The sequence below is a fragment of the Haliotis rufescens genome, unplaced genomic scaffold (genome assembly GCF_023055435.1).
Source record: "Haliotis rufescens isolate VD_foot unplaced genomic scaffold, xgHalRufe1.0.p SCAF_11, whole genome shotgun sequence".
Classification (NCBI taxonomy): domain Eukaryota; kingdom Metazoa; phylum Mollusca; class Gastropoda; order Lepetellida; family Haliotidae; genus Haliotis; species Haliotis rufescens.
In genome coordinates, this window is record NW_025963791.1 from 38,365,560 (window position 1) to 38,392,094 (window position 26,535).

General features: G+C 40.1%; 1 protein-coding gene across 3 annotated transcripts in view; it reads left to right on the top strand.

The window, feature by feature from the left end:
• The first annotated feature begins 3,115 nt into the window (after nucleotides 1–3,115).
• Nucleotides 3,116–26,535, top strand: part of LOC124149382 (A disintegrin and metalloproteinase with thrombospondin motifs 3-like) — a 48,074-nt gene continuing 24,654 nt past the window's right edge. For 2 of the 3 annotated variants that reach the window (XM_046520922.2, XM_046520923.2), the window contains exons 1-6: nucleotides 3,121–3,595; nucleotides 8,152–8,182; nucleotides 16,888–17,240; nucleotides 22,973–23,117; nucleotides 25,056–25,213; nucleotides 25,606–25,689. In XM_046520922.2, coding sequence (XP_046376878.2) covers nucleotides 3,536–3,595; nucleotides 8,152–8,182; nucleotides 16,888–17,240; nucleotides 22,973–23,117; nucleotides 25,056–25,213; nucleotides 25,606–25,689 — 831 coding nt within the window. In that variant the 5' untranslated portion in view covers nucleotides 3,121–3,535. Of the gene's footprint in view, nucleotides 3,596–8,151; nucleotides 8,183–16,887; nucleotides 17,241–22,972; nucleotides 23,118–25,055; nucleotides 25,214–25,605; nucleotides 25,690–26,535 lie in introns of all 3 variants that reach the window. The other variant, XM_046520924.2, reaches the window with a different exon arrangement.

The window sequence follows — 26,535 nt, forward strand, 5'->3', positions numbered from 1 at the left end:
TTACAAAAATGCTAAATAATACTGCGGAAACGCGCACGTTTTTTGGTATAACACGTGTTTTGTTTTCGTAAACAAACATGTGGAAAGCTTAGTTAAGTTTTACTATATTTGCTATACCGTTTACTAATAATATGTGTTTTATTTAAACTGATAAAATTACATATAAGAGAGAAAAAACATGAAAATGTGAACACGAGACATGCATAATTCAACTACAATCTAAAATGCAAGGAATTCACATTGGAAAAAACTAAATCGACAATGTTTTATGCACAATATTGTTCATTAGACGCATGAAAATTGGTACAGTTGTGACTATGGCGTTTATCCCTTGCGGAATTATAGCTAATTTAAGATGGATCTACACTGGGTTTCCTTTTCTTGAACAAGAAAACGAATTTGCGATGGAATGTTTCATAAGGCAGGAAAACGAAATTCCTGTTCAAAATGTTCGATACTGAATCTAAAATAAACCCCAAAAGCAATAATTGAGGCAATAACAGGGACTTGCGTGACAAGCAAGCATAAGGAAAGTCAGTTGGCTTTTCCCGTTTCTTGGGGATGCCCTTGTCATCAGTTCTTTTATGGTGGGCGTTTCACATTGCTGGGGTTTACATAGAGACACTTAACCACGATTAGACATACAGCCTCTAAATAAATCAAATAACACCTGTTCTATTAGCAGTATGCTCGCTTGGTTGCAATTATGTCATTAAGTTCAGAGCTTGATTTGTAGTGTACCCCTGGTCCAAATCAGAACAAGAGCTATTGTTTAATGATGTGAGCAGATTCATTTGTCATTTGTTATCTTGTATCCCATCTCCCATGTACCAGCGGGGACGCCGTCCCACAGCGATGTTGGCTATTACTGTAGACGTTGTGACCCACATCTCCACATTCCTACCCGACTACCATCATAAAGCCGCATATTCCAACACGGCAACCATTCGCCAAGCAAGTTTAACGAGAATATATCATATACAGCGTCTTATTTTGTCCTGAGAGTAATCAGTGCTAATCAGGATACGAGTAGTGTTAGATGTTTCTAGTTAGACGGACCCCCGCCGTAGGTAACAGGAGAGGATGGAGATAAATGGGGGTCGCCAAATACTTATTTTTGTCCCTTTTCAGATTTGAGATAATTATTTCGGAGATCCGATAATCCCACAAGACTGGTTGTCTGTAAGCAGTATTTTCTCTATCACATCGTTACCTTTCGGTCCGTGGTCAGCGTGCATATAGTGGTATTGTATGGGTATTAGATATAAACTGACGGACGAAAGAAAGTATACACCCACGATTGATGGTGGCTAAAAATGAAACAAACTGGAAATGGTTATTCGATGGGGATGTATTTGGTATGGGTATCAATGTTGTGTTTTGGACCTAAAGTTTCCATTTTTTTCGGCGACTATTTTCAGCCTTGTAACGTTTTGATACATTTTGTAATTTCAGTATACATTCTTTAGCCCGACAGCTTATTTGAGTTTCCTTCCCTTTCTTTACACCAGGATGAAACAGAATGTGTTATACTCCGTTATTTTGTCATTTTCAAAACTGTTCGTGAGCGTATGGCGTTCACGCCATAGTCAGTAACATCATGGTCATGTTCATACAGACGGTGATCTGTAACTATCTCTTTTCAGAGGGAGTGAGTCATCGAGATTGTCATGACAACTCATCTTATGACTGTACCAACCTATAACAACTATTCTCCTTTTGAATCCTGAATGTTTGGACAATGAACTTTATGTAATGCCTGAAACGCATAGGGTATACGGAGTATTTGGTTTGTTTGTTTATTGCTTAACGCCGCAGTCAGCAATGTTCCAGCTATATGACGGCGGTCTGTAAATAATGGAGTTTGGACCAGACAATCCAGTAATTGACATCATGAGCATCGATCTACGATATGCTTCTACCGAATCAACGAACGTGACCACCCGATCCCGATAGTCGCCTTTTACGGCAAGCATGGGTTGCTGAAGACATGTTCTACCCCGGATCTTCACGGGTCGAGTATTTGATTTTCCTGTGAGAGGAAAGGCTGTGAATGGCGACCACCTTGGACAGATTTATACTGGAGAACGGACTGTTAATAAATGCTTGTACGTTGATTTTCCAAATTGAATCGACCCCACTTTACGGATTTCTCGATTTGCTTAAAAATTAGCAAAATGGTGTTCGGAATTAACTATAGACGAGCCTTATTGAAATATCCGAGAGAGTAAATAATGCAGAGGCGGGCTACTTCTACATGGTCGAAGCTTTAGTTTTCATTTTCGAGCTGACAAACGCGTTGATGCATAGGTGTACGTTGATATAAGGTTAAGCTCCCCGGTACTTAACGCTCAGCCAAAGGTGAATATATTTGCAAGAATTCAATTAGATCTATGGTAGCTCTTACAAAGAAGGATCTTGCCATGAACTGTTTCTCCCTTGGGCAGTATGGGCAGGGGAAGTTCACGGTGCCTCATGCATGTCGGTTTGTGACAATGTTTGACCTGGTCATATGTGTATCATCCTATCTCGACGGCGTGGTTCATGGATGGTTGCTCTTGCAATTTATGCTCATTAATTTACAGGCCGTAATAGTGTCGTGTATTAATACCTACTGTGGCATAAAATGACATTCACTCACTCGCTCATGAACCCCTTAAAACTCGATAACGGTATGGTAATTATTTCAATCATTTAAATATATATATGGAATGCATGTCGAAAACACATTCTATCTCTGGAAAAAATAGCTGCACCTTGAATAATTTCACATAACAAAGAATCGTATTCCCTCTATACTATTCGTAGAGCATATATTGATAAACCAAATCGAGATAGGGATATTTATTTCCCAGAAGGGGAGGACCACGAAAAGTCAGGGCAAGTTCATGAACATGTGTGTATGTTTAGTAGGCTAGACGTTGATTTATAGGAAAGCAAAATGGGTTTGGAGTAGAACTATACAAACTGACATTTGTCACCGACCGCCGGGGGAAATAATACGACAATGTCCAATAATGACTGTTGAATCGTCTGAATGATAAAATAGCCGGATGATACGTTCTATGCATATGAGCGGCAACAGTAAACCAAGTTAGTGTCACACATCGCGGAGTGTGCCAGTGTGTGAGTGACGGTGGGTGGGACGGACTGGCGTGTCCGTCACAAATACCCCGGCCTGTCAAGCGGAACCTCCCCCCCACGTGGTGCATCAGACATCCAGAGTACAGGCGACTGCAACCCCCTCGGCGTTACGCCCGCGTGAGCAGTGTCACTATTGGAGATGTGAGACGGCATATTAACCATATGAGATAGAATTTCCAAACGAGTATAGTCTCTAGTTTCAAGCCCGTGCCACGCGTACAGACCACATTCTCCTGTAACGAAGGGGTGTACCAAGGGGACCCTCGCGCCAAACACTCCCAGCGTTCGACCGCTGAGCAAACCTCGGGGGTGGATAGACAAACGGGGCTGGCAGACAGACAGACAAGTGCAAAGGAAGAGTTCAGATTGACAGACGAATGCACCCCTAGGGATGAATACTTTAATGTCAGTTCGATGCTTCCTCTGTTTCCTGGGCGTTCTTGTGGTGACTGTGAGTACTTTACACATTGTTTGATTGAAAGGAGGGGAAAACACTTATTCAGCTTTTTGGGGAAGCTGCTGAAAGCAGAAACGAGCAAATATCGCAAGTTAGGAGACTATGTACGCCTTTGAGTTTTATTGTTGGCGTTCCGTATTATCTTATAATATACATCTGTTCAATGTTCAACTCTGGATACATGTTCAGTTATATATATATCTATATCTTTATGTAATTGGTGAACAGTGTCATTTACACATATATTAGCTTCAATTATCTCTTCATGGAATAATAAAAGCAAATATTGCCGTTTCGTCGTTTAGAATAAGAACAGAAAGACCGACACCCAATTTACTGTCAGGTTAGCTATTGTAGGAGTACGATGAGTTCGTTCATTAACTACGTTATTATCGACATGTTTAGTCCAAAGCGTATATCATGATTACCCAGTAATTTATATTATTGTGCAGGTTAATTTGAATCTTGAAAGCACATGTCATCCCTGATGATTGCTTGATCCTACCAATACTTGAGACATGCCCTATACAACAAACCTCATGATTATGCTTACCATACAAACACGCATTGTTACGTGATAGTGCACATCTTAAACATGTCTGTCATTACAGACAGTATTGCATTCAACTGGGGAATGACACTGTTCAGACGAACTCGTTTGCACTGAAAGATACCCGCGGCATTGTGTTGTATACATATGTTGTATAGGTAACATGGACATCAAGTCTGGGTTTGTGATTAATTAATAGTCCTACATACAATATACGTTTCATTGAGTTAACATCGTTGAGGGGTACCATGCATCCCACATGATAAAAAGACTGGTTGTTTCTAGACGCATAAATCCAAAATGAACACGAATAAAAAAAAAGAAGAAATATTGGATTAGAAAAAGGAAACATGTTATGTTTTGGCTGTCGTTTTAAAGGGAGCATTTGGAGCATTTTTATGCAAAGTATATGTTTGTTTTGCATGTTTCTCACAGATATGCAGTCAACCGCTTGGTATGTAGGAGTAAATGTGCTTAGGAGAGTTAACAATCTAAACACTTGTTTATGTGCCAGGTCAATATCCTAGGATATGGCGAAGATCTTACGATATGCCAAGGGTCAGATGAGAGAGGGTAGTTTGTTTACACAGATGAATACAGATGTTGACAACTATTTGTTTAAGTGGTTCGACTGACCAGATACAACTGTCACTTTGATCATGGGCAGGTTCCACTTTAAATACTAGACTTGCAGATTTTGCAGAGACTGCGAATATCATTATGTCGGTCAAGGGGTTAGCCCATTAAACGTTCTGGTCAGTTACCATGTGTGGGAATATCAAAGGCCCATTACCATTCTGCAGAATATGAGCCATAACAGTACATATGGCATGCTGCTCTATTCATTGCACGTCTGGACAGGGTCATTTAGAGTGTGCACTTCAGTTTATACCGGGGCGGTCGGGTAGCCTAGTGGTTAAAGCGTTCACTCGTCACGCCGAAGACCAGGGTTCGATTCCCGACATGGGTACAATGTGTGAAGCCGTAATATTGCTGGAATATTGCTAAAAGCGGCTTAAAACTATACTCACTCACTCACTCACTCACTCAGTTTATACCATCCTCTGACATGAGGTATTATTACACTGTTTGAATTGGATGCTGATGAAGTATGTTGGATATGCAGGACCCTCCTGTCGCCTAGTAAAGCCGCTCCGACCCGTGAAGATCCGGGGTAGAATAGGTCTCCTGCAACCCATGCTTGCCGTAAAAAGCTACTAGGCTTGTCGTAAGAGGCGACTAACGGGATACGCTGGTCAGGCTCGCTGACTTGGTTGATGCATGTCATGGTATCGCAACTGTGTGGATCGATGCTCATGATGTCAGTCACTGAATTGTCTGGTCCAACTCGATTATTTACAGACCGCCGTCATATAGCTTGAACATTGCTGAGTGCGGCGTAAACAACAAACATAATCAAACCAAAACCGCCTCAAGTATGATTCTTGCCCTCCCTGCGCTTTTCGGTTTTATCAAAGTGATCACGCCTACATTATGCTTCATGCTGGCCCTTCTAACCACATCATGACGATGCGGTGAGATGGGGTTGAACGTCGCGTTTAAGAGTATTGCCGGTTTTATGGTGCTAGCCCACTAAGATACCATTCCGCAGTCTAACATGGATACCCAACTCAGACAGAGTATACTGATTTCAGCCCGACCAATTATTGCTTTATCCGATGTATGCCGAACACAATCAGGGTAACAAGTATCATTTTAAACGTCATTTGGTATGACGCGGCCGAATCGAACCGGCGACCTTCCGCTCCCCGGGCAGACGCTCTACCACTAGACCACGGAGGCGGTCACCACATTTTTGTCACTAGCCGCGATATTCTTCTAGGTTACTATGTGCGAGGGGCATGCCTATATTATTACATTTTGCTAGTATTTATTGAGCGTTTTACTGTAAGTGAGTATGGAATAGCTAGGATGTGCTGACCACCGGTAGAGACGGATACGCTCACCTTTTCGCGAACACCTGTATTATCACTAACTAGTGATTCCTAACACGTGCTTAAGATATAGTCGGAATATTACAGATTTCTAATGATTGTTGAAATGTTTTTGTTGGTTTCATTAATATATGCAATGATCAGAAATAGGCTATTTTTTGGTACCTGTAGGTCTGAGAAACCTATGATTAAAGAGGGTTTCTCCTCCTTGTATATTAGACATTGCGGTGGCCAAAGTCATAAGTTTTCAGTACCAGACACTAAAAGTCTGGAAGTTGATCAGACTTGAAAGAACGCGGTAATGTGTTGCATGTGTGAAGTCTCTTATCGTGACAGCTTAACTTAATGGTCATTACACAAGTATAGGTTGGGCGTAATTTACATGTGTTTTTTACCGTTGAAAATAAAATCACGTCTCAAAACGTGAGACTGTCGACCTAGTAAACTAACCCCAACTGTAATTTTTCTACGACAAGGCACAGTTTGTTTTGAAGATCGAAAAATACGAGACAGACTGACAGCTGTAAGCCTTTACGGCCCTGGTGAAAATAGTATTGTTTTCAAGTGTACACACACACTTGAAGGACCCTTCCTGTCGCTTGTGGGCATGTACCACAACGTTTGTACATGTGGCATGCAGAATACGGAACGAGAGGATGAGAGAGTGAATGTTGTAGCACGTTGCAGTCAGACGTATTACAGCTGTAGCACGACGACCTGTACTTAATCGAGTCTGGATTAGAAGACCTTTGGTTGATCCAATGAACAACAACTGTACGCGCCATCGGGATACGATGACACATTGTGTCGACCTGGCCTAAATACGTCAGTTGTTACTGAAAACATGGAGTACTGCGGATATTTATTGTGTAAAAATTGATTTACCCACTTCATCGCCTTTTGGAGTACAATGTATATATATATATATATATATATATATATATATATATATATAGCTAAGATAGTTACGCGATAAATTGCAAAGAACAATGTAGAACAAAGCGTGGTTTATTTCACGATAAAACATTGTTCTAACATGACGTCATTTCTGAAGATCGAACATGCGCTCGCAACTTAATGAAGTCGCATATTGGACGACGTTATTTTTTAGAGGGACGTTTCTTTGAGTTATTCCCCATAGATATAGCTGGACAAGGCAGATCGATCGCACCCAACATTTGGAGTAATATGACAATAGGTATTGGGAGGAAAGATGCAGATAATCAACGTGAAAATTGTGAGAATACCAAACTTAACCTCCCTGTACATAAATTACATTGAGTTGTCCGACATTGCCGAGGTCGGATTGTATTCGGGGAATCATCATCATTTAAAGACGGGTAAATGTTTTTAAAGCTTGTGAAATTTATTGACATCCTTAAAGAGACTGTACAAAATGTTGATATCTCATCTAAAAAATAAACGACTCGTGGTCGTTGTATATTCTTAAATATATATGTATGCAGTAAGAACCGACATACATCTGTATTAGGACACAGTGTGTCATCTTATTCCAAAAAGCAGTGACGTGGTTAATCAATCTTTACACTGTTGAACATTGGGTTGTCTGCTCTAGGTCGCCGTGTTACAGCCGAAATATTGCTGACTTTGGTGTTTACTCATTCACCCACACACAAGCCGGCTTCTTTACACTCTACGCCAGTATGTAAATGTTCATACAGTGTAGCGAGACCTCCAATTCAACTGATAACAATCCATGTAGCTCCCTCGTACTCAAACAAGTTCCCGATTATCCTGAATCTGTATACACTTAATAGGTATAATTCGACCTTCGTCGCAGCGTCATGGTCCTTATGTAGAAATGGGTTCCCATACTTGGCCTATTTCGATTCAGCAGGATCTCGTCTCTAGTACAGCGGCCTTTCTAATCATGTCACTCGGATACTTGTCGTTCTAGAATGCCATAAACATTCCATTACGGCTTCTTATGTGTTTGACAATGAAAAAACGCTATGAGCGATATAAACAATGTCTGTTCCTCACATTAGACCCGTGCATAACGTAATCATATCTTTTGTCTTCAGGTCAGGGCCAAAGAGGAGTCGGAAGGAACACGTGAGTATTTGACTGTTCACAGATTTGGTTAGCTACGAAATGTTTTGAGGTTCAGGGACATCCTACAATGTAGGGGCCAGTCTGAGGATCAGTAAATCCTGATGCTGCTCATCCTGTGTGACGATGCGAGCCAAAACAGTGTGGAGCACAATAGTTTATTTGTCTCTGACTTGTTTATTGTTCATTCACAGAGCCGTAACTTGTTGCCCCTTAGGGATACTAGACATCTGTGATCGTGGGTTCGAATCCCTGATTTGCCCTGGTCTTTTGATCCCTGTTAGTCAGCTCCCGGATTACACCAAAGTTGTAAAGACCTACGTCACTTAAACCCTTCCTCAAGCTGACACATGGCGATACACCTGTATATATGAAATACTGTTAAAATCGGTGTTCAGCCAAACTCATTTATTCATATAGCGACAGCGGAATGCTTTCATATTACCTTCTAAGACGTTTCATTCACAGCTTCGTATTCCTCACACGCCTCTGTGTCCACATGAACGGAAGTTTAGAGGTGAAGGACAACAGTTTGCTATGGCCAATCTTCAGGTGTTACAGTCTGCAAGAATCGCTTAGAATAGTTAAGTCAGCGTCACGGCGTACATGCGTGTAGCGTCATGCATCTACAAACTGTTAAAAAGAAACCATTTCTGCATCGTTGCACGCTTTAAGCACAGACAGTATCACTTAATCTCATCTGAATAACAGTTATAACTCTGAAAAGAATGACGTCTATTACTAATACTAGCATGTCATATGTCAAGCGTCTCCAGATTTAGCTTGTCCATAAATCACAGATAGAAAAACGGCTGTTAAGCGTAATGGGAACAGACTTTAATACATTACAAATAAAATGCCGTGAGTGTAAGCACCCATTACATGTGCCTGATTACCTACATGTTCGCTTGGGTGCACTCGAACAGATTATGCTATCGTATCATGAAAATCAACATAAAATATGTGCATTTAATTCATATAACACCTTTTTTTACCCTCATCAAAGGAAACTAGTCCTATATGTAGTACCGAAACTGTTGCAGGTGCATCTAATGATAATTTTATAATTTGAAGTTTACACGATATACGGCTTTTCCATTGGACGAGAGGTCGGTCACATGGCCGCGAAATTGACGTTCATAAGTGTTCTTGAAATGACGTAAACACCGACGGACTACTTCCACATTCTTGGGGGAACCCCTGGGAATTCCCCAGCACGAATAAATACAGAAGCGTTGTTTCTCATCATTTAGAACCTTATGTCTTGAACTTAGCGTTTGAGCATACATTGGGATAAGTCAGAGAGTTTGATTGCATGTCGGTTCAAGGATATCCTCGGTACTATCTATCTTACAGAACAAAACGAAGAAAATCAGTCAGTGGCTGTCAGTGTAAACATGAAGTCACACATACTAAATATAATTGTGTATAGAACAAGGTCTATCTCTTTTGAGGTAAAAATAGTGATATAAAAAATATAAGAATTTCACTTTGTGTGAGTTCATTGGAGTATGCAGTTCATACAGTTTGGCCCTCACTCTATGAAGGTTCATACTCCAATGAACTCACACAAAGTGAAAGTCAATTCTTAATTAAACACCAGTGCAGTGTACTGTAATAATTGCATTGCATTATCTGCACCCAATCTATACAATGCCCATATAGCGTTAGTACTATACAGGCAGACAAACTTATTCGGTACTTCAGGCCACCGGCCCTTAATACAATGGAAATATACTGTATATATATTTGCATATATATGTGTATAGTACTATACACATGTATAATTATATAACTGCGGTGTATATATATTATGGTGGACCCGTGAAGATCCGGGGTAGAATAGGTCTTCAGCAACCCATGCTTGCCGTTAAAGGCGACTGTGCTTGTCGTAAGAGGCGACTAACGGGATCGGGTGGTCAGGCTCGCTGACTTGGTTGATGCATGTTATCGTATCCCAAATGCGTTGATCGATGCTCATGATGTTAATCACTGGATTGTCTGGTCCAGACTCGATAATGTACAGACCACCGTCATATAGCTGGAATATTGTTGAGTGCGGCTTTAAAAAACAAACGAACAAACAATATATTGTGGTGAATTTCATCATTTTGACTATACATAATTAGATAAAGATTTGCCTCAGCATATGTTTATCAGAAGTAGGTTCCCCAATATCGCTCTCAAGGCCATCTTTCAACACAACATCAATTGTATGGCTATCAACAAACACAATATTTCTTTTTTATCTTGTCGCCATTGTTATTCCTTACTAAGTCTTATTTCTACCTCAGTACGTGCCAGTCAAAGAAGCATAAAGCAAACCTTTACACTAATACAGATTCAACTGAAGCAGTATTTCTAGTCATGCTTTCTCGAATCCGTTTGTGTTAGTACGTCCCCATGAGGATTCCCGAACAGAATAGGTCAACGGAATCTCGTGGTAACCGGAATGGGGATCGGTTGACCACAAAGGTTACCAAGTGCAGAGAGTATTTTGAAATATTTTCCCACCTGAAAATACAACTGACCCTGCTGACTGCCTGTCATCGTTTCTCATCGACATGGATATTTGGTTGTGTTGTACCACAACAGCATTCAAGCGCACCGGCTTAGTTCAAGGATACTAATAACTACGTTATAATTGAATCACTCACTCACTCGTGAATATTATCTGCAATATACCGTAATTCGCTTTTACTTCATTTTTAAAATTTTAAAGTTGTTTTCTTTGTCCTTTTAACAATAAACTGTAAATATTAGACTGAATAACATATTCGTTTTATAGTTATCAAGAAAATATCACCACTGTTTAGTTTTTTATAAAGTATTCAAGGCGTAACCCCCATTTATGTCATTGCAATAACAACAGAAACATTTTTTTTCTTTTCAGTAGTTTATCGTTGTCGGAAATGTTGTGGGTATGTCCTAAAAAGCAATGATTTATTTTGTATTACGGCATTCCAAAGGGCGCTGAATTCGTGGTAAAACTCTTAAACCTGCTCATATATTTCCCACAAACTATAAAACCCCTAAAACAGCAGCGTTAGAAAACAGTAGAAATGCAAGTTAACGCTGAACAAACATCTCATGAACACGAGATGCATTTGAACCTTGCATGTTTCTCATTCAGTTGACGCGCTCACATCGTGCCTTGACACATTTGCCAGTTGCAGGAGTATCGTTACACAGCTATACATACCGCGACTTACTCACAGTGGTGATGGTAGTTTGAGATGAACGTATTAGATGCAGATTTTTCCTTTTTAAATTAGCAACTCATATCATGTTGTCAAATACAGTATAGTATTATACACATTGATCACAGAAATAATTGTATAAATATACTTGAAAACGGCATGGACTTGCTGATGTTTGAACCAAATCGTTGCGACCTCCTTCTCAGACATCAGACCATCTGAGTTCTGCATGCAGTGTTTTGACCTCAGTCACGAACGATTTTGAGCACCGATGCCTCACAGTGAAGGAAAAACCTTAACAAAGGCGATTAAAAACAACACTGTCACTGTGCAAGTCTATATTTCAATAGGTCAGTGTGAATTTCTTTCTCAGCTCCCTAGGGAGTACACAACCCAAACTGCCTTTTTGGCACCAGAAAGTACACTATCCCGTAATCATGTGATCTTACCGGGTACCCACTCACTGCTGGGAGATGTGAGGCATATTTTGAACAAAGTCGTTTAGGGGACGCCACATATTCTACTTTCTAATGATATTCGTAGCATTTATATCTACAATGTACACATCATGCACCATATGGTGCAATAATGTTATATATTCTTTAAACATTTAACCAAAGGCGCTTGCCTGTAAGCTTCAAACATATTAGTTCTTCCGCTACTGGTGGAATCTGTTAGCGGTAATTAAAAACGCGTGATTACGCCAATGAGGTAAACTAATTATCCATCACTTCTTTTGCCTTGTTGATGTTACACCGAGTGTTATGTCTTTATGTCAACCGACATATTATATGGCCAATCATACGGAGTTTGTTAACTTGTTTAGCAAACGTAATACTGTCACTCGTTCAAAGTCTTTGAGCTTCTCGATACTTGTCAAATTTTAAAGTTTTATTGGTATCTAGGCCTCTGGTCCATAATATCTGTACAGTATGAGTGTGTGAAATTTAGTGAACATATACATGCCCTTTAGAAAATTGATATTTTCAAACAAAGCTTTCGCAACAACAAAAACAAAACAAAATTTATTTGATGCAAAGAAATAAAAGTGCGCATTTTCCCTTTGCATTAAAGAATTTGTGTGTAAAGGCCATCAGATCCCATGAGCACTAATACGTATGAAGTTCTCGTCTTGTATTGATATTCTCTCCTTGAACAAATAAATAACTCCGAATGGTAACTTTATCTCTGTTTTGTGTAATATGTCACATACAAATGTGCATGAACGCATGCTATTACAGCAAGGATGGACAGTTGTATGTGGTCATGGACTGCAGATCCAGGGTATTTTCCAAACTCTTTTATATTGTTGTAATTCTATTTCCTAAATATTCCTATGCATATTGATATGAAATGCTTCATATGCAACATATGTTTTACATTTGAACATAATTAGATTTGTTTCGACGGCAAAGTATGTTAAGATTCAAACACATTCCCTCACTCAGTAGCATGCAGTAATCGTGATGTCCCCGTCTTGTGTGGACATGTTCTTCACAACGAGCGTGACGAATGTGTCATGCGTTGCACTGAAGTTCAACTTTGTAAGACTTATTCCCGGAAGTAAATGTGTTGCGTGATCTTTATAAGACGGGGAGAAACATTATTTTGGTAGTCTATTTCTATGACTATTTTATTAGCCAGCTGCCCGCTAAGGATTCACTTTTATTTAACGACTGATAACTTCGCACTGGGCCTGACAATAAGTGTCATCTTGTAGCATTTGGTTTGCTATATCAAACCACACTTCGTATTCTTCACTGTTGTGCTAAAATACTCAAACCAAACACGAGTATATGAATTTGCTTAAGATAATATATACATATGCTTCGTTCAGGTCCAGGCTTTTATCGGGACACGGGTGGCCCAGTCGTCTAAGGCGCCGCGATTCGCTGTGCAGAGTTGCGTCCCTTGGGCACGCCAGAAACCTATGATTGTGGGTTCGAATCCAGGTTCGCCCGATTATGTTTCTAGGTTTGTCAGCACCATACCCGTGCACGTTGATTTCATCGAAGTGGTAAACGTCTGAGACCTGCATCACTTCGGGCTTTCCTCCCACATTTAGCTGACACGCTGTGTTATAACTGGAATACTGTTAAAAGCGGCGTTAAAACAAACTCACTCGCTCACTCACTCCAGACTTTTGAATGCCGTGCTGGTTGTGTTTATGTGTCACGGTACCCTCTGATTGATCTATTCACATGTCTTTGCCGGTTAGAAAGCCAATAAGCTATAAATACAATTACATAGCAACTATGTGATACCCTAGTTATTAACGTCTTGCACACTTCCTGTAATCAAAGCTGGAGTATGTTTTACTTGTGATTAAATACCCCCTCTTTCACATGTATTCAAGAAAGAAAAATAACAACCATTTATCAGAAAGTTAAGAAACCACGTTTTTCTGTCAAGCTTGCATATCTGCTGCATTTACATAGACCTGCTCGACAGTTGGGTAACGTAGTAAGCGATAGTGCCGGTAGCACAGCTGGAGGCAGGGGGGAGGGGTAGGGGTAGGAAGGGGGACTTCCGACATGATTTCTGTGTAGCCTTGGCAAACTGGTGAGGTACATGGGTGACACGCCTGGCAGAGTGCCGGTGGCCCGGATACATCGAAAAGTTACAAACTTGTAAAGGAAATGTGACAGTTTTGAGTTTACGGCCTAGTTTGACAGTATCTCTGACACGATTGACTGTTTAAAAATACACCCCTTCGAATAATACAAGCCGAAAAAACCTTTTGGGCGTAAAAGGGTTAACATAAAACTACAATGATGAATTCAACTGTTTACAAATAAAGGTGGTTATTAGTTACAGCATTTTCTGTTTATGGTTTTCAATGTGGTGGGAAGTGTTAGCGTTTACAGGTAATCACCAACATTGGATTCAAATGTACCAGTCATCAGTCAACGTTAATCCGCTGTAGGGCAATAGATAGCTTAACTGTGGACATCTGACCTATATTATGTGGCGAATGCGGTGATGTTGCTGTCAAAATGATGCCGCTTGTCTGGCTCCCCATGTGCGTGGATGTAGATTGTCTGATATATATTACTGATCACAGCAGTGGCGTCGTAAGACATTTACAATAAACTGAAAAGTATACATTCATGTTTGTTTGATGGTGGTGAAAATGAGACAAACAATAAATGATTATTTCGATGATGATGTCTTTGATGCGGGTATCATAGGCGATTTTACACGCTTCACATCAATGAGTATCTCACAACAGGCGACTGTTTTCAGCCCAGTAACGTTAGTGTTCTTAATGTTAGTGGGATTTAGTTTTGAAGTTAGAGTGATTGCATTTAAGATTCCTGGTTGACTTTGTCGTCATGTGTCAAAGGTAAGCTAATTCCTTGCTCGTTATACACTCAGCTGTTATAATGACATTATCTTTAGAGTATCTTAGTGTTGCATAAGTTGGAACGCCTTATCATCTGCCTCACTGAATACCTACCACGGCGTTATTCATATCACCCCCTAAACCCCACGCTCCCAGATCTGAACACCAAACAAAGTCAAAAGAAGCAAACAGCCTTTGTGTCAAGCCTGTGAAACTCAGTAACATAATATGACGCCATAGTAACAATCAGCGTCCCGACCTCTTTCGTCAAGAATCATCGCAAGGTGGCCGAAGAGATCTCATGAATCATGAAATACCTAATTCTATATTCAGATAGTATATGTATTTAAATACGATTTACATTCTAACTGCAGTGTCATGGAAACTATTCACCACCAAATTGATAGCTCCTTAAGTTAAGCTCAATACAAACAAACTTTCACAGAGTTCCTGATTTTTGCTTGGTAACCGCCGGTCTCACGTTGTCGTCTTTAGGTCATCGTCTGAATGCAAATGTTATCATAACCTAATGAAAGTCTTCCTCTGAGAATACATGCACTTCTACGAAGTACAGCGTATTGAAACCTTCCCCCAGCGTAGTGAATGACCACCCTGAAAGACATATTCACAACGATTTGTCCGCTTGGGTGGACCCGAACAGCATGGGTTTGTCTGGTCAGAGTGACAAGGAAGACGCCCAAACGGGGCATAACATTTACATCGTTTGTAGTGTATAGATTCGTTCTGAATTCTGTCTGCTTGTTATATTATCCACACACCTAGGTGTATAGACTCACAGATGGGTGGTAGATGATGTTTGTATGGGAAAGGTTTTCTACTCGCTTAGACAGCAAAACGAACCGTGTGGGTTTTATGAGGCTGATCAGCTGCTGAGGGTTTTACGAAACCTTCTTTCACGATGGTTATCGGAGCATCGCGACATATCAATTCCTATGACAAGCCTATGTAACGATATCGGCGAGGTATATGCACGTTTCATTACAGTGTAATCAGAGTATGATTAATGTTGTCGACCTCCAATTTGGAGTGAGTGTTTACGTTACATGACCCTGCTGAGAACTTCAGTTTCTTTTATTTGCGTTTATGCAAAATAGACAAAATAATATCAACGCTGCCTTTTAATATGACAAGCTGTCTCCTCCCTACCGAACTGTCGCCTATAATTGTGGCTTGAAATATGGTCTTGGGTAACAGGACCCCCTTCTCACGTTAGTCTTGGTCTAGCTATAAATGTGCATGTATATATTTGACGTCGGTTTCATATATACTACTCAAAAGATGTTAAAGAAGACTTTCGTATGACTATAGTTAAAAATGCCATGACATGAAAAAGTCAGACATGACATGACAGATTAACTATAGCCACATGAACTTATCCCCTTTTTTTCAACTTCTGCCATGAGTAGTATTTATGTCAAGCAGTCAAAGTCTGGAAAGGGGCATGGTGAGGAGTAGTGGTTAGATGTCTGCCACGCCGAAAGCCCGGGTTCGATTCCCAACATGGGTTTAATGTGTGAAGTCAGTTTCATATATCCTTCGCCCTTATATTGCTGGAGTATTGATGGACAGTGGCGTAGAACCTAATTCCCTTTCTCCTTCTACACCTTGGGGAATTCACCCGCCATAGAGTGTACATTTCCACTTCGTTAAATAAATACCTTAGGTAAAAATATAGGTTCAGTTATACTGCACGATCCAGGGTGTCAGATCTATAACTGACAATCCACTGGCTGTGTGTACAATGTAACCTCGTCCGGACGATTACTATAGGGATTGTCTATACAAATGAACTATAGCATTACACAGTACTCATGACTCGTTTAGCCGGAAAGATATTAATCCGGCCGATTTCACAGTCAGTATTCGGATTAACGGGGTGTGACTATATTACCCGCTTTGACTTGCACTATAAGTGGTACACACACACACACACACACACACACACACACACACACACACTACCATCTATATCAACTATTCAATGCCACTCAAGCGTTTCTACTCATGAACTAAAACAAAATATCGCAAGTAAATTGACATGAGTGAATCCATGACATCAGCTTGAGTATGTTGGATGTTTATGCATGCTATTATAAGCTTTGCAATTGGAGATATGTGTATGTATTTCTTTCTGTTTTCAGGTCTGCCCTTCAAGCCACCATGCCCCGTCCAGAGAATGGAGATTACTTTCCCTCATGTCATAGACATTCAGGACAAACACGTTAGGTCAGAAATCCCTGGTAACACGGCGTATAGGAGTGGTGCGCCTATATCATCAGATCTACCCGAGGCCTTTTTCTTGGAGGTTTCATGGCGAAGGCAAAAGGTTCAACTGGCTCTGTATCGATCGCAGATCTCACCGCCGAATTCCTTCTCAGAATGGGACGATGGTAACGAGACATTTGTTGAAGTCATCGACGACAAGTGTTTCTATCATGGTTATGTCAAAGGTCAAAGGTCGTCATACACAGCTGTTTCCACATGCAGTGGCGTGGTAAGTTAAATTGCCACTTTTGAAATTCAAATGGCTCATTTTCTTTGTCATATATAAAGGTTAGCATAAGGACCTGACACCGACAGCAGGATGAGATAATGTGACGTAATAGTGTGATTCCTTTATATAGTTTCATTTTGAATATGTACATTCCAAAACGATTACATCAGACTACGAAGGTTTTGTGTGAGGAGGTTGAATGAATTTCAGTGGAGGGGATAGCCTCACAACTAGTCACAAGGGTAACAATCAGCTTTTAACATTCAGATATGTTGACAGTTCAATTGAAGATGTTTGTCTCTGGGCCTTATTCGTTTTTAGTTGCCCCATCGGTGGACCCGTTACAAACACACGCAAAGGCTAGTCAGGCCAGGTTCACCTGAAAAAAACCCAGGGGAACAGATGCGAATTGATTCGGACAAAAGATTTGTCAATTATTGTTTCTGCCATAAACCGTTTTAGGAAGGCGTTGTATGGATGTAACCCGGATCAAACGACTTTCAAGCAAGAGTCGTATGACGGTCTTGAAATCTTCGGAGCAAAATGTATGTCCAATGGTACCTGGAAAGTTGTGAAATATAGATACCAAAGGGAATTGGCCATTTGACCATTATTGAACGATAGCAGATCAGCGATTTACCCGAAGATTAAGTTGAATTCCTTGGCCAAATTACAGTTTGTTGAATTTGCCAATCCGAGCAGAATATTCGACTCGTATGCCCAAAAAGACAGATCAGCAAGGAGGGGAGCACATATGGTGCCCATGGGGATGCCTACTTCTTGTATATATGGCACGTATATGTTATAAGTGAGGAAGCCCATAATTTCTCATATTGTTTTTTGAGTAAACTTCAGATGACATTTGCTTTCATATCTAAAAAAGTGTCCTGAACCTTTGAGGATAGAAATGTGACGTAATTATACATATGGTCACATTTTGTGATAACCACACCATGGATAAGGTTTTCCTTTTAAGTTTGCCGTGTGTCCTAGTGGTCATGCTTTGACAGAAATATCGAGCATCCTTTGAATCTTTGAGAATGATATAAAAAACATCCGTATAGTCACTTCTCATAGTCTTCTTTTAAGTTTTGAGGGAACGGACACGTTCATGCAAAATCTGTTCAAATGAATGCGTGTTATGTTGGTAATTGGTAAAGAGTCTTGCTTTGACGTTCCCTATCTCTGAAATGTACAGCAATATGCCCATGCATTAGGATTCATGTTGATTTATCTTAAATAACTCCAAACTGTGTTATATCAACTTTCATCGGTGAGAGAACTGAAATTGTTTAAAAGTGGATATCCTATATTTACCAGTAATAAATAGCAATTTAGAATTCCGTACGAGGAGTTTCACACATAGATGTAGATGTAGACGACTCTTGTATGTCAACAGACTTTAGACTTTTTCATGTAATCATCATTTGCTTTTCATAAATGAACCTTCGTTAAAAACTATCCCTTAAATATGGTTTGCGTACAAGTGTTTCAGTATGAACGTACATTTGCAAGGACAATACTCTCCCGCGGCCGTTTACCTAGTCCCGTGACATTGTGTGTTGCTGATTGCTGATTGTCCGAAACGTAAATTTTACCAAATGCTGAAACAGCAAACGAGATGCAGAACCAGACTCAAGCTTGTGTTTATGTACACTCTATAACACGGGGACCAGCCCAATGAAGTCTCACCTCAGCCTAACCTTTCAAAAGAGACAATTCGAAATTCTCAAGTACATGTTTAATGAGGGGTATTTTTGTAATAAGTTAATCTCATGTCTCCGTTTGGCACATTATTCGTATGGATAATCTTTTTTACATTACATGTATGACGGGCCCGCTTGGTTTACGTTCAGTGAATATGGAACGTCGTGGCAAATTAATGTAGGGTTTCTGTTAATGGCGATCATGAAAAGGTCCCTCTTAATTGAAGAGTCAGCACATTATTAGGTTTCACCGCCCTTTACGCCAAATGGAATCTGTTTCGTCGGATAATCGAGAATGGTTATTCCCTGTTGTTGATGTTCTATATTTATAAGCAACAGGCTAAACGATGGATAAAGGATAACTAAGGCCAAACCGAAGTAAACTAAATATAAGCCAAACAATAGGTTTGGGGCTATTTTTAATGCATTTCATTAGAACTAAACAAATCTTCAGCTTCATTCTAAAAAAAAGAACCACGTGCCTTTGTTCTTTAAAAAATGGTTACTTTAAAGACAGTGGTAACTGTAATTGTATTCTTATAACAGATTATTATATGATATCCATCCTCAACTGCTAACACGCACAAGGAATATGAGTCACTGTAGATTAGGGAAATCTATTTGGAGGGTCTTCACCAGGACACTGAATGCACCCAACTTCAGTGGTATCTGCTTTAAGCGTGAAGGCAATTCTGAAGGTGTGGGACTGAGAGGTGTTGAGTGCGTTTTGGTGCGTGATGTCCTTCCTCACAACCAGCAGATGTTGCTCACTCAGATCTCAAGTTCCAGATGGGGTTTTAGGGGTCATCACGACCTTTGAGGTACCCATGTACCATACTTTTCCGAACCTTAAACATTACCATTATCCAGTATAAGTATTAAGAGCATATAAAGCAACAATCCTACTTTTTCCTTGAGGATCTAATGTATATAGTGTTTAACTGGGTTGGGGATGAACCATATTGACTCTCAAGAGTTGCTTAGAAGGTTGTGTTCTTTACAGACATTTACTGGAATGTCTTGTTATTTTTATTCCCCAATACATATGTACAGCAGTTTATAAGAGACATAACATTGAGTTGTGAGTTGTGAAAACGCAATAAAGGCTTTAAGCCACATTGGTCTGTCTTCCCCTGTCGTTTGTTACTCGGAGATTGAACAATCGGTAAAGCCATATAGAAGCTTCACGAATCGTATTTATTGTGCATTTTGGTTATCCATTAACTGATATGAACAGTTACATTTGCCTTTCAGTATATGTTCTTTCCATGTGCATGTTAATGAGGTTACTAAAGCTATGTTTTTTCGAGATCCTGTTTTTGTTTCTGAACGCTGCAGTATTTACATTACAAGACTCCTCTACAGCGACATTTCACAGACATGTTTGACTTGTAACCGATATGAACATGTATCTGCCATGTGTTGTTCTCACACCATGTAAGTCAAGTACATAGAGGGCAGGTCTGTTCGCTAAAGAGACGTCTGGCTTTCGTTCATCACCACACAACCCCCGCCACCCGAATCCGCCTCCAACATATACACACACACCCAAAAATTCTATGCGATCGAAGGAAAAGGATTCACGCTCCAATGCATATATCAACTGAAATGACAAACTGTCCAATGTAAACGCATTTGCAGTTTATGATTAGTTTCTACATAATCAGCTATTCAGTATTCATGTCGGACCGTCTCGACCCAAATCTCTTCAGAATTGGTCCGCATAATAAAATATTTGACTGACAATTACACCGCAACCTTCTCACGGCTTTTAGAAATCCGCGCCATCAATCCACCACCATCTTAGAAATACGTTGTTAAAGGCAGGCGTTATCTGTAGCCAGCAAGCTGTCATACTACCACAGGCCTCACCCGCTTCACCCCAATACCCACCGTTACAGTTTGACACTCCGGCTTCAGTTTGTTTGACATAACGATAATGCGTAATCTTTTGACGTCAAATAACGTCTTGTTGCTTTTTTATCCGTTTACAATTTTGGTGATACGCCGGCTTGAGGTCGTGAATATTTTCTTACATTGTTCATTGTCGCTATCATAAAAACAGTCGTTGAAGACCTTGCTATGGGTTGGAGCCACTTTGTTAGAAGACGAGAACGGATCGGATGTCAGGAGATTCGGTTGGCTATTTGAAACCTTCATATTTCAGTTTTTGGAGTTAGGAATGAATTGTTAAAAACATGCGGTACTCCTTTAAAACGGTTCTTTGATAATACCCTAATATACATGACCATGATCCATATTCCTCGTTCTGATCTAGAACGTTTTACACAACTGCAAATGCGTTTTGCAGATTTAATGTTCGTGGTTTTTATACCGTAGGTTGACAATTTGCCTTTTGGCATTTGAGGAGGATATGATTAAATGTTGGACCACAAATGTATAATCTGTCATCGCTTTCATCAGTTAGACTTCACATTCACCGCTGCTATCAAATATGTAGATGCATGCACATGCATCACGATCAGATGCTGCACACGATGAGACAAAGTTGTTTCAATCAGGACAGCGACAAACAAATTGACAAGTTCTTCATGTGACTCCCTGCCTCCACATATTTCTGCACATAAATGTTAGGGTTGTACTGTGTTAACAAGGGACAACTTGAAGTGATTCTGCCTACTCTCGAAAAGAATATTTGGATATTTGGTAATACGATATGAATAATTTGCCAAGAAGTTTTGTTTGCGGTTATGTGACCCACAGTACATACAGATGCTAAAAGATAGGCTTTTGCAACAACAAAATCTCCTGATATGTCAATTCAGATAGAATCATAAAAGGAGACGAGAGTCGAGCTGATTGGAAGTCGCTGTGATTCACGTCATTGATACTCACTTTTGTTTCTCTTTAAATGCACATTTATGATGCTTATATCAGTCTAACAGACTCACAGACGCTGGATCAGTTTGTAACAGGTCACTAATTGCAGATATCTCGGACAATGTACACCAGATCATGGACCATAGTCCCATAAACACGTCTGCGCTTGTACACTTATACATGAGACTCATAAGTATTCACAACGTCTTGTCAAATAATTTAAGAAAGAACTCTTCCGCTAGGTTCTTTTTGACAATTTCGTTATTACGGTTTGTTGCAGTGTTAAATATTGTCTCGTCACCATAAGATGACTTTACATTACATTACAAATGTCGTGACGTATCATGTTTATGTCCATTTTGGCGAGTTTACTGGTCTACTGTAAAGAACGTCCATTGGTTTTGTCAAAGACTAACCTTAGGGCACGTGAGCATAATGTTCTTCACTACGTCTGTTAAACCGACGACAGGCACCTTTTTATCACTGATAAATGGTTTATACAAAGAAAAACATGTTTTATAAATAATTATTTGTGCAACGATCTGAGCGTTTAGCGGTAATCATTGAAATGTGTCAAAATTTGAGACGGAAGCATGTTGGTATTGTTATTAATAACTGAATGAAGCCGCTAATCTTCAAACCTGAATTAAAGCGTACTTGCGGTGATGTATTTCCCTTTAAGTTGATAATCGTTTCCGTGTGTGGGATATCAACATAAAATAGAAACAAAGAAAAGGTTAGGATGAATGCAAACTTATTCATAGTACCATTACTTATTTCGTTTTGTCCTCGCTTTCCTCCGTGGTCAAGTGGATAGTTGATAGCGTCCGTCAGGAGAGCGGAAGGTCCGGGTTTCGATTGTTTCTGACGTTAACAGATTGAACAGTTTGTTTCCCGCCTTGGCTCTCGGCTTTAAGGGGATTAAACAAGCACTGGTCGCCTCGGAGTCAGTAAACTGTGTCTGAGTGAGCTATTCTTGTTAAACTGCGGCATGGTATCTCGGTGGGCCGACACACACACACACACACACACACACACACACACACACGTGCATGCACCTCACTATATAAGTGCAATAATCTTGAACGCGCCGTTTAAACCCGTTTTGCCTCACCTCACTTGAGTGTTGAATGGTAATATGTCAATACGACCACCTTTTCACAACAAACTGTCTTATTCCTGCAGGCTGGTTACATACAGACGGACGAGGAGATCCTGTTTATCGAACCAGCAGCAAACCCTCAGAGTGACTCCTCCATGCAGGCTCACGTGGTTTACACGTGTGAAGATAGGGAGCCGGCCAGTGGTACTCACCAATGGGCACCTAAAGGTAAGTGAGATTCTTGGAACAACGTAATAAAATGTTTGTTGCCATTTTTGTGAAATATTACAAAAATTCGAATGTGCGTTTTCAAATTGTGTCAGTATACATTATTTTGCAAATGTGCGTATAGTACTTCCTTATGAGTGCCCGTTTATGGTAAGTCACTGTGTAAAAGCGTCCCTAAGCGCCACGCAGGTCTTAGATGACCATGACCGATGTCCAACTGGTATAGCTATTTGAATTGAGGACACATAGATCCCCCAAAATCTGATTCGACATAACATAAAGGCCCCGGTCATGATACAAAGCTGAGAGGGGATTATTAACTGTAAATGTACCCCATGGTACACTGAACCTAATCTTGCGAATCATCTTGGCTTTAGAGCCTCACTGAGGATAACGAGACCAGGATGTGGCGTTGTAAGATGCTTCTTTTGTAGGATACCTTAATGTAGACCGGCGTAGTGGTGGCTCTTCTTGTGTAGTTAGATGAAGTTCCAAGTTAATTGCCATAATGAGAACCTTCGGTGTATCTATAATACAGGTCGTGTGTAAAGCCTGGTGTCAGACACTGACGGATTGTACACCATTGTGTTATCAAAGGACCCTCAAGGTTGTTCATAAGTGGTTCACTTCCAATAACACTATCACCCATACGATGTTGAGCCAATACTCAAATTTCCTTGAAGTAGACGAGATAGATATGTTTTTAAAACAAGTGTTAAAGATACACATTTTGGGGTGATGTGTCTAATTATGTGGAGGTACGCCTGATTAGGAATGGCATTCTCGATCACAACAAATATCCATCTCAACGGAATGTATATTGTTTTCAGTTTTCGAAATCTTTAGTTTGACGTTGACTGTAAATGTGTTAATTATCCAATAATGGAAACATGTGGTATTTTACCTTGTAAACACCGTTTGGTTTCGTTATTCAGATGGGAGGCCTTTCAGGCAGTACTTTGGTACTAATGAATGATATGGAAACTCGCGGACAACTGATTGACAGTGTCTCTGTACGACGCACTACATGTTGTTAGGAAACACTTAATGAAAACGCAAATATTGATTTATTAAAATATACTAATGAAATGGACAAACATGACATGTGACTCGTTTTTTTATTTCGCTAACATTTATATTGCGGAAAAAAACTTTCCATAATCATACATGTAATGTTCTGTTGCCAGTTATAAGTTCTATCCGAAGGAAATACAATAATTTATACACGTACTCTATATTAAAGACTAATGTATTTTCAGCCCCTGTCATTAACCGATAAGGATAACTGTTTCAGTTATCCTGAAGAGTTTACGAATGATCATTAACAAACTGATTTAATGTGTATTAGTCTGAAGTCGGGAGCACTGGTGGCCCAGTCGTCTAAGGAGCTGCGATTCGCTGTGCAGAGTTGCATCCCTTATGCACGCCAGAAACCTATGATTGTGGGTTCGAATCCCGGTTTAACCCGATTATATATCTAGGTTAGTCAGCACCATACCCGTGCTTGTGGGTTTCACCGAAGTGGTAAACGTCTGACACCTGCATCACTTCGGGCTTTCCTCACACATTAAGCTGAACCGTCGTGATATAACTGGAATACTGTTAAAAGCGGCGTTAAACGCAACTCACTCACTCACTAGTCTGAAGTCGGACACAATCAAGTTAACATGTTGATAATATTATTATATGTGAATCTCTAGTTTCCCCGATTCATGTTCGAGGAGATCTAGAAAAAAACCGAAATAACGTTTGTACATATAAATGTAAATTAGATTGACTTTATTTGTGGTTCTAATCGGACTGACGATGATGCACAATTGTATTTTAAACTCAGCATGGTATATGCCGGCAACCTGTACCCAATACATATGCGATAGCTCTCATGTGTCCAGATATATGAATACAAAAGATATATGGCAATCAGAAAATGTGTTTCAGATTCTGATGACGGTCAGATGGACGCCCACTGGAGGAGGAGAAGAGCGGCGAGGCGGAGGCCGAAGTACCTGGAAGTCTTTATGGCAGTGGCGCCATCTACCGTCCAAGTCGTAGGAAGGACGAAGGTCAAGGCCTATATCATGACTTTAATGAATATAGTGAGTTGCTTTATTCATTCTCTTTTGGAGCCAGACAGTGCGTTCCCTTTGGCTCTGGAACGTGGTTATAGGTATACTACTTTGTTGACAATATACATTAATTTTGTACATCCATAAGGACATATATTTAATATTCATACATAAAGTGATCTTCGTTTTTAACATCGTCCCAAGACAGTTCGCTGTTGATTTGTGAAACATATATGTGCGGGGTACAATACGTGTACAACATTAGACATAAGAAAATGTAAACTAAAAAATGCTATAGTTGAAAATAATATTTCACACCATAGTTAAGATTCTAAACTGACCAATAATGATCAAATTATAATATCTGAACATTGACAAATTGTCTGCTATTTACAATTAAGCATGTCTTTTTTCTCTTGCAGGTAAACTCAATCTATCAACATTCCAGTCTCGATGTGGATATACGCGTGTCTCTAGTTAGGTTGAACTTACTCAATGACAGAACAGTAAGTGATGGATGATCCATGTTTTTATCATTATCCTTGATATTTTCTTCGAACTATTTCTTCCTGATGACAACTTCATAATCATTCTAATATCATCGTCGTGTACAACAAAGTCGGGTCCAACTAAATGAAAGTTGCAAAACACTTTCCTTTACAGTAAGAAATCTCTACGAAAAGCAGACTCTATTGTGCGATTCAATGTCCTGTTTGTTGCAAGGCGCGAATATAAAAGTCGTTCATAACAGCCCAGTTGTCTGAGGCGCCGCAATTCGCCTTGGGACCCTCCAGAAACATATGACTGTGGGTTCGAATCCCGATTCGTCCCGATTGTTTCTAGGTTTGTCAGCACCATACCCGTGCTCGTGGGTTTCACTCACTCACACAACAGCTTGAGGTACACTTTACATGACATGATTTGGTTGACCGCAACGACAGAGTGAGTGAGGTATCACTCCGCGTGTGTATTTTACTACTTCCATAGCGGGGACACAAAGAATAGTGAATTGAATAGGTTTCGGTTTGATAAGCGAGTGGCCTTTAATGTACTGTGCTGCACCTCTGCCTTCATTTGTAAACAGTTGAAGCCAAACTGAGCATGTTACTTTGGCATCATCCACTTTCGGCGTAGTTAAGTATTTATGGCACCTGACGCCAACTCTGGACGTGCAGGCCGCCGTGTACACCATACAACGCTAAATTGATACTGCTGACGTTAAGTATAACGTCATTCACTCACGCACATGACTATAATGAAGTACTAGTCAATGTACCAAAGTTTTAGTTTACTGCAGAACTAACTGTACCAGTCTCGCAATGTGTAACGTAAGATAATAGAAAATGTGACTA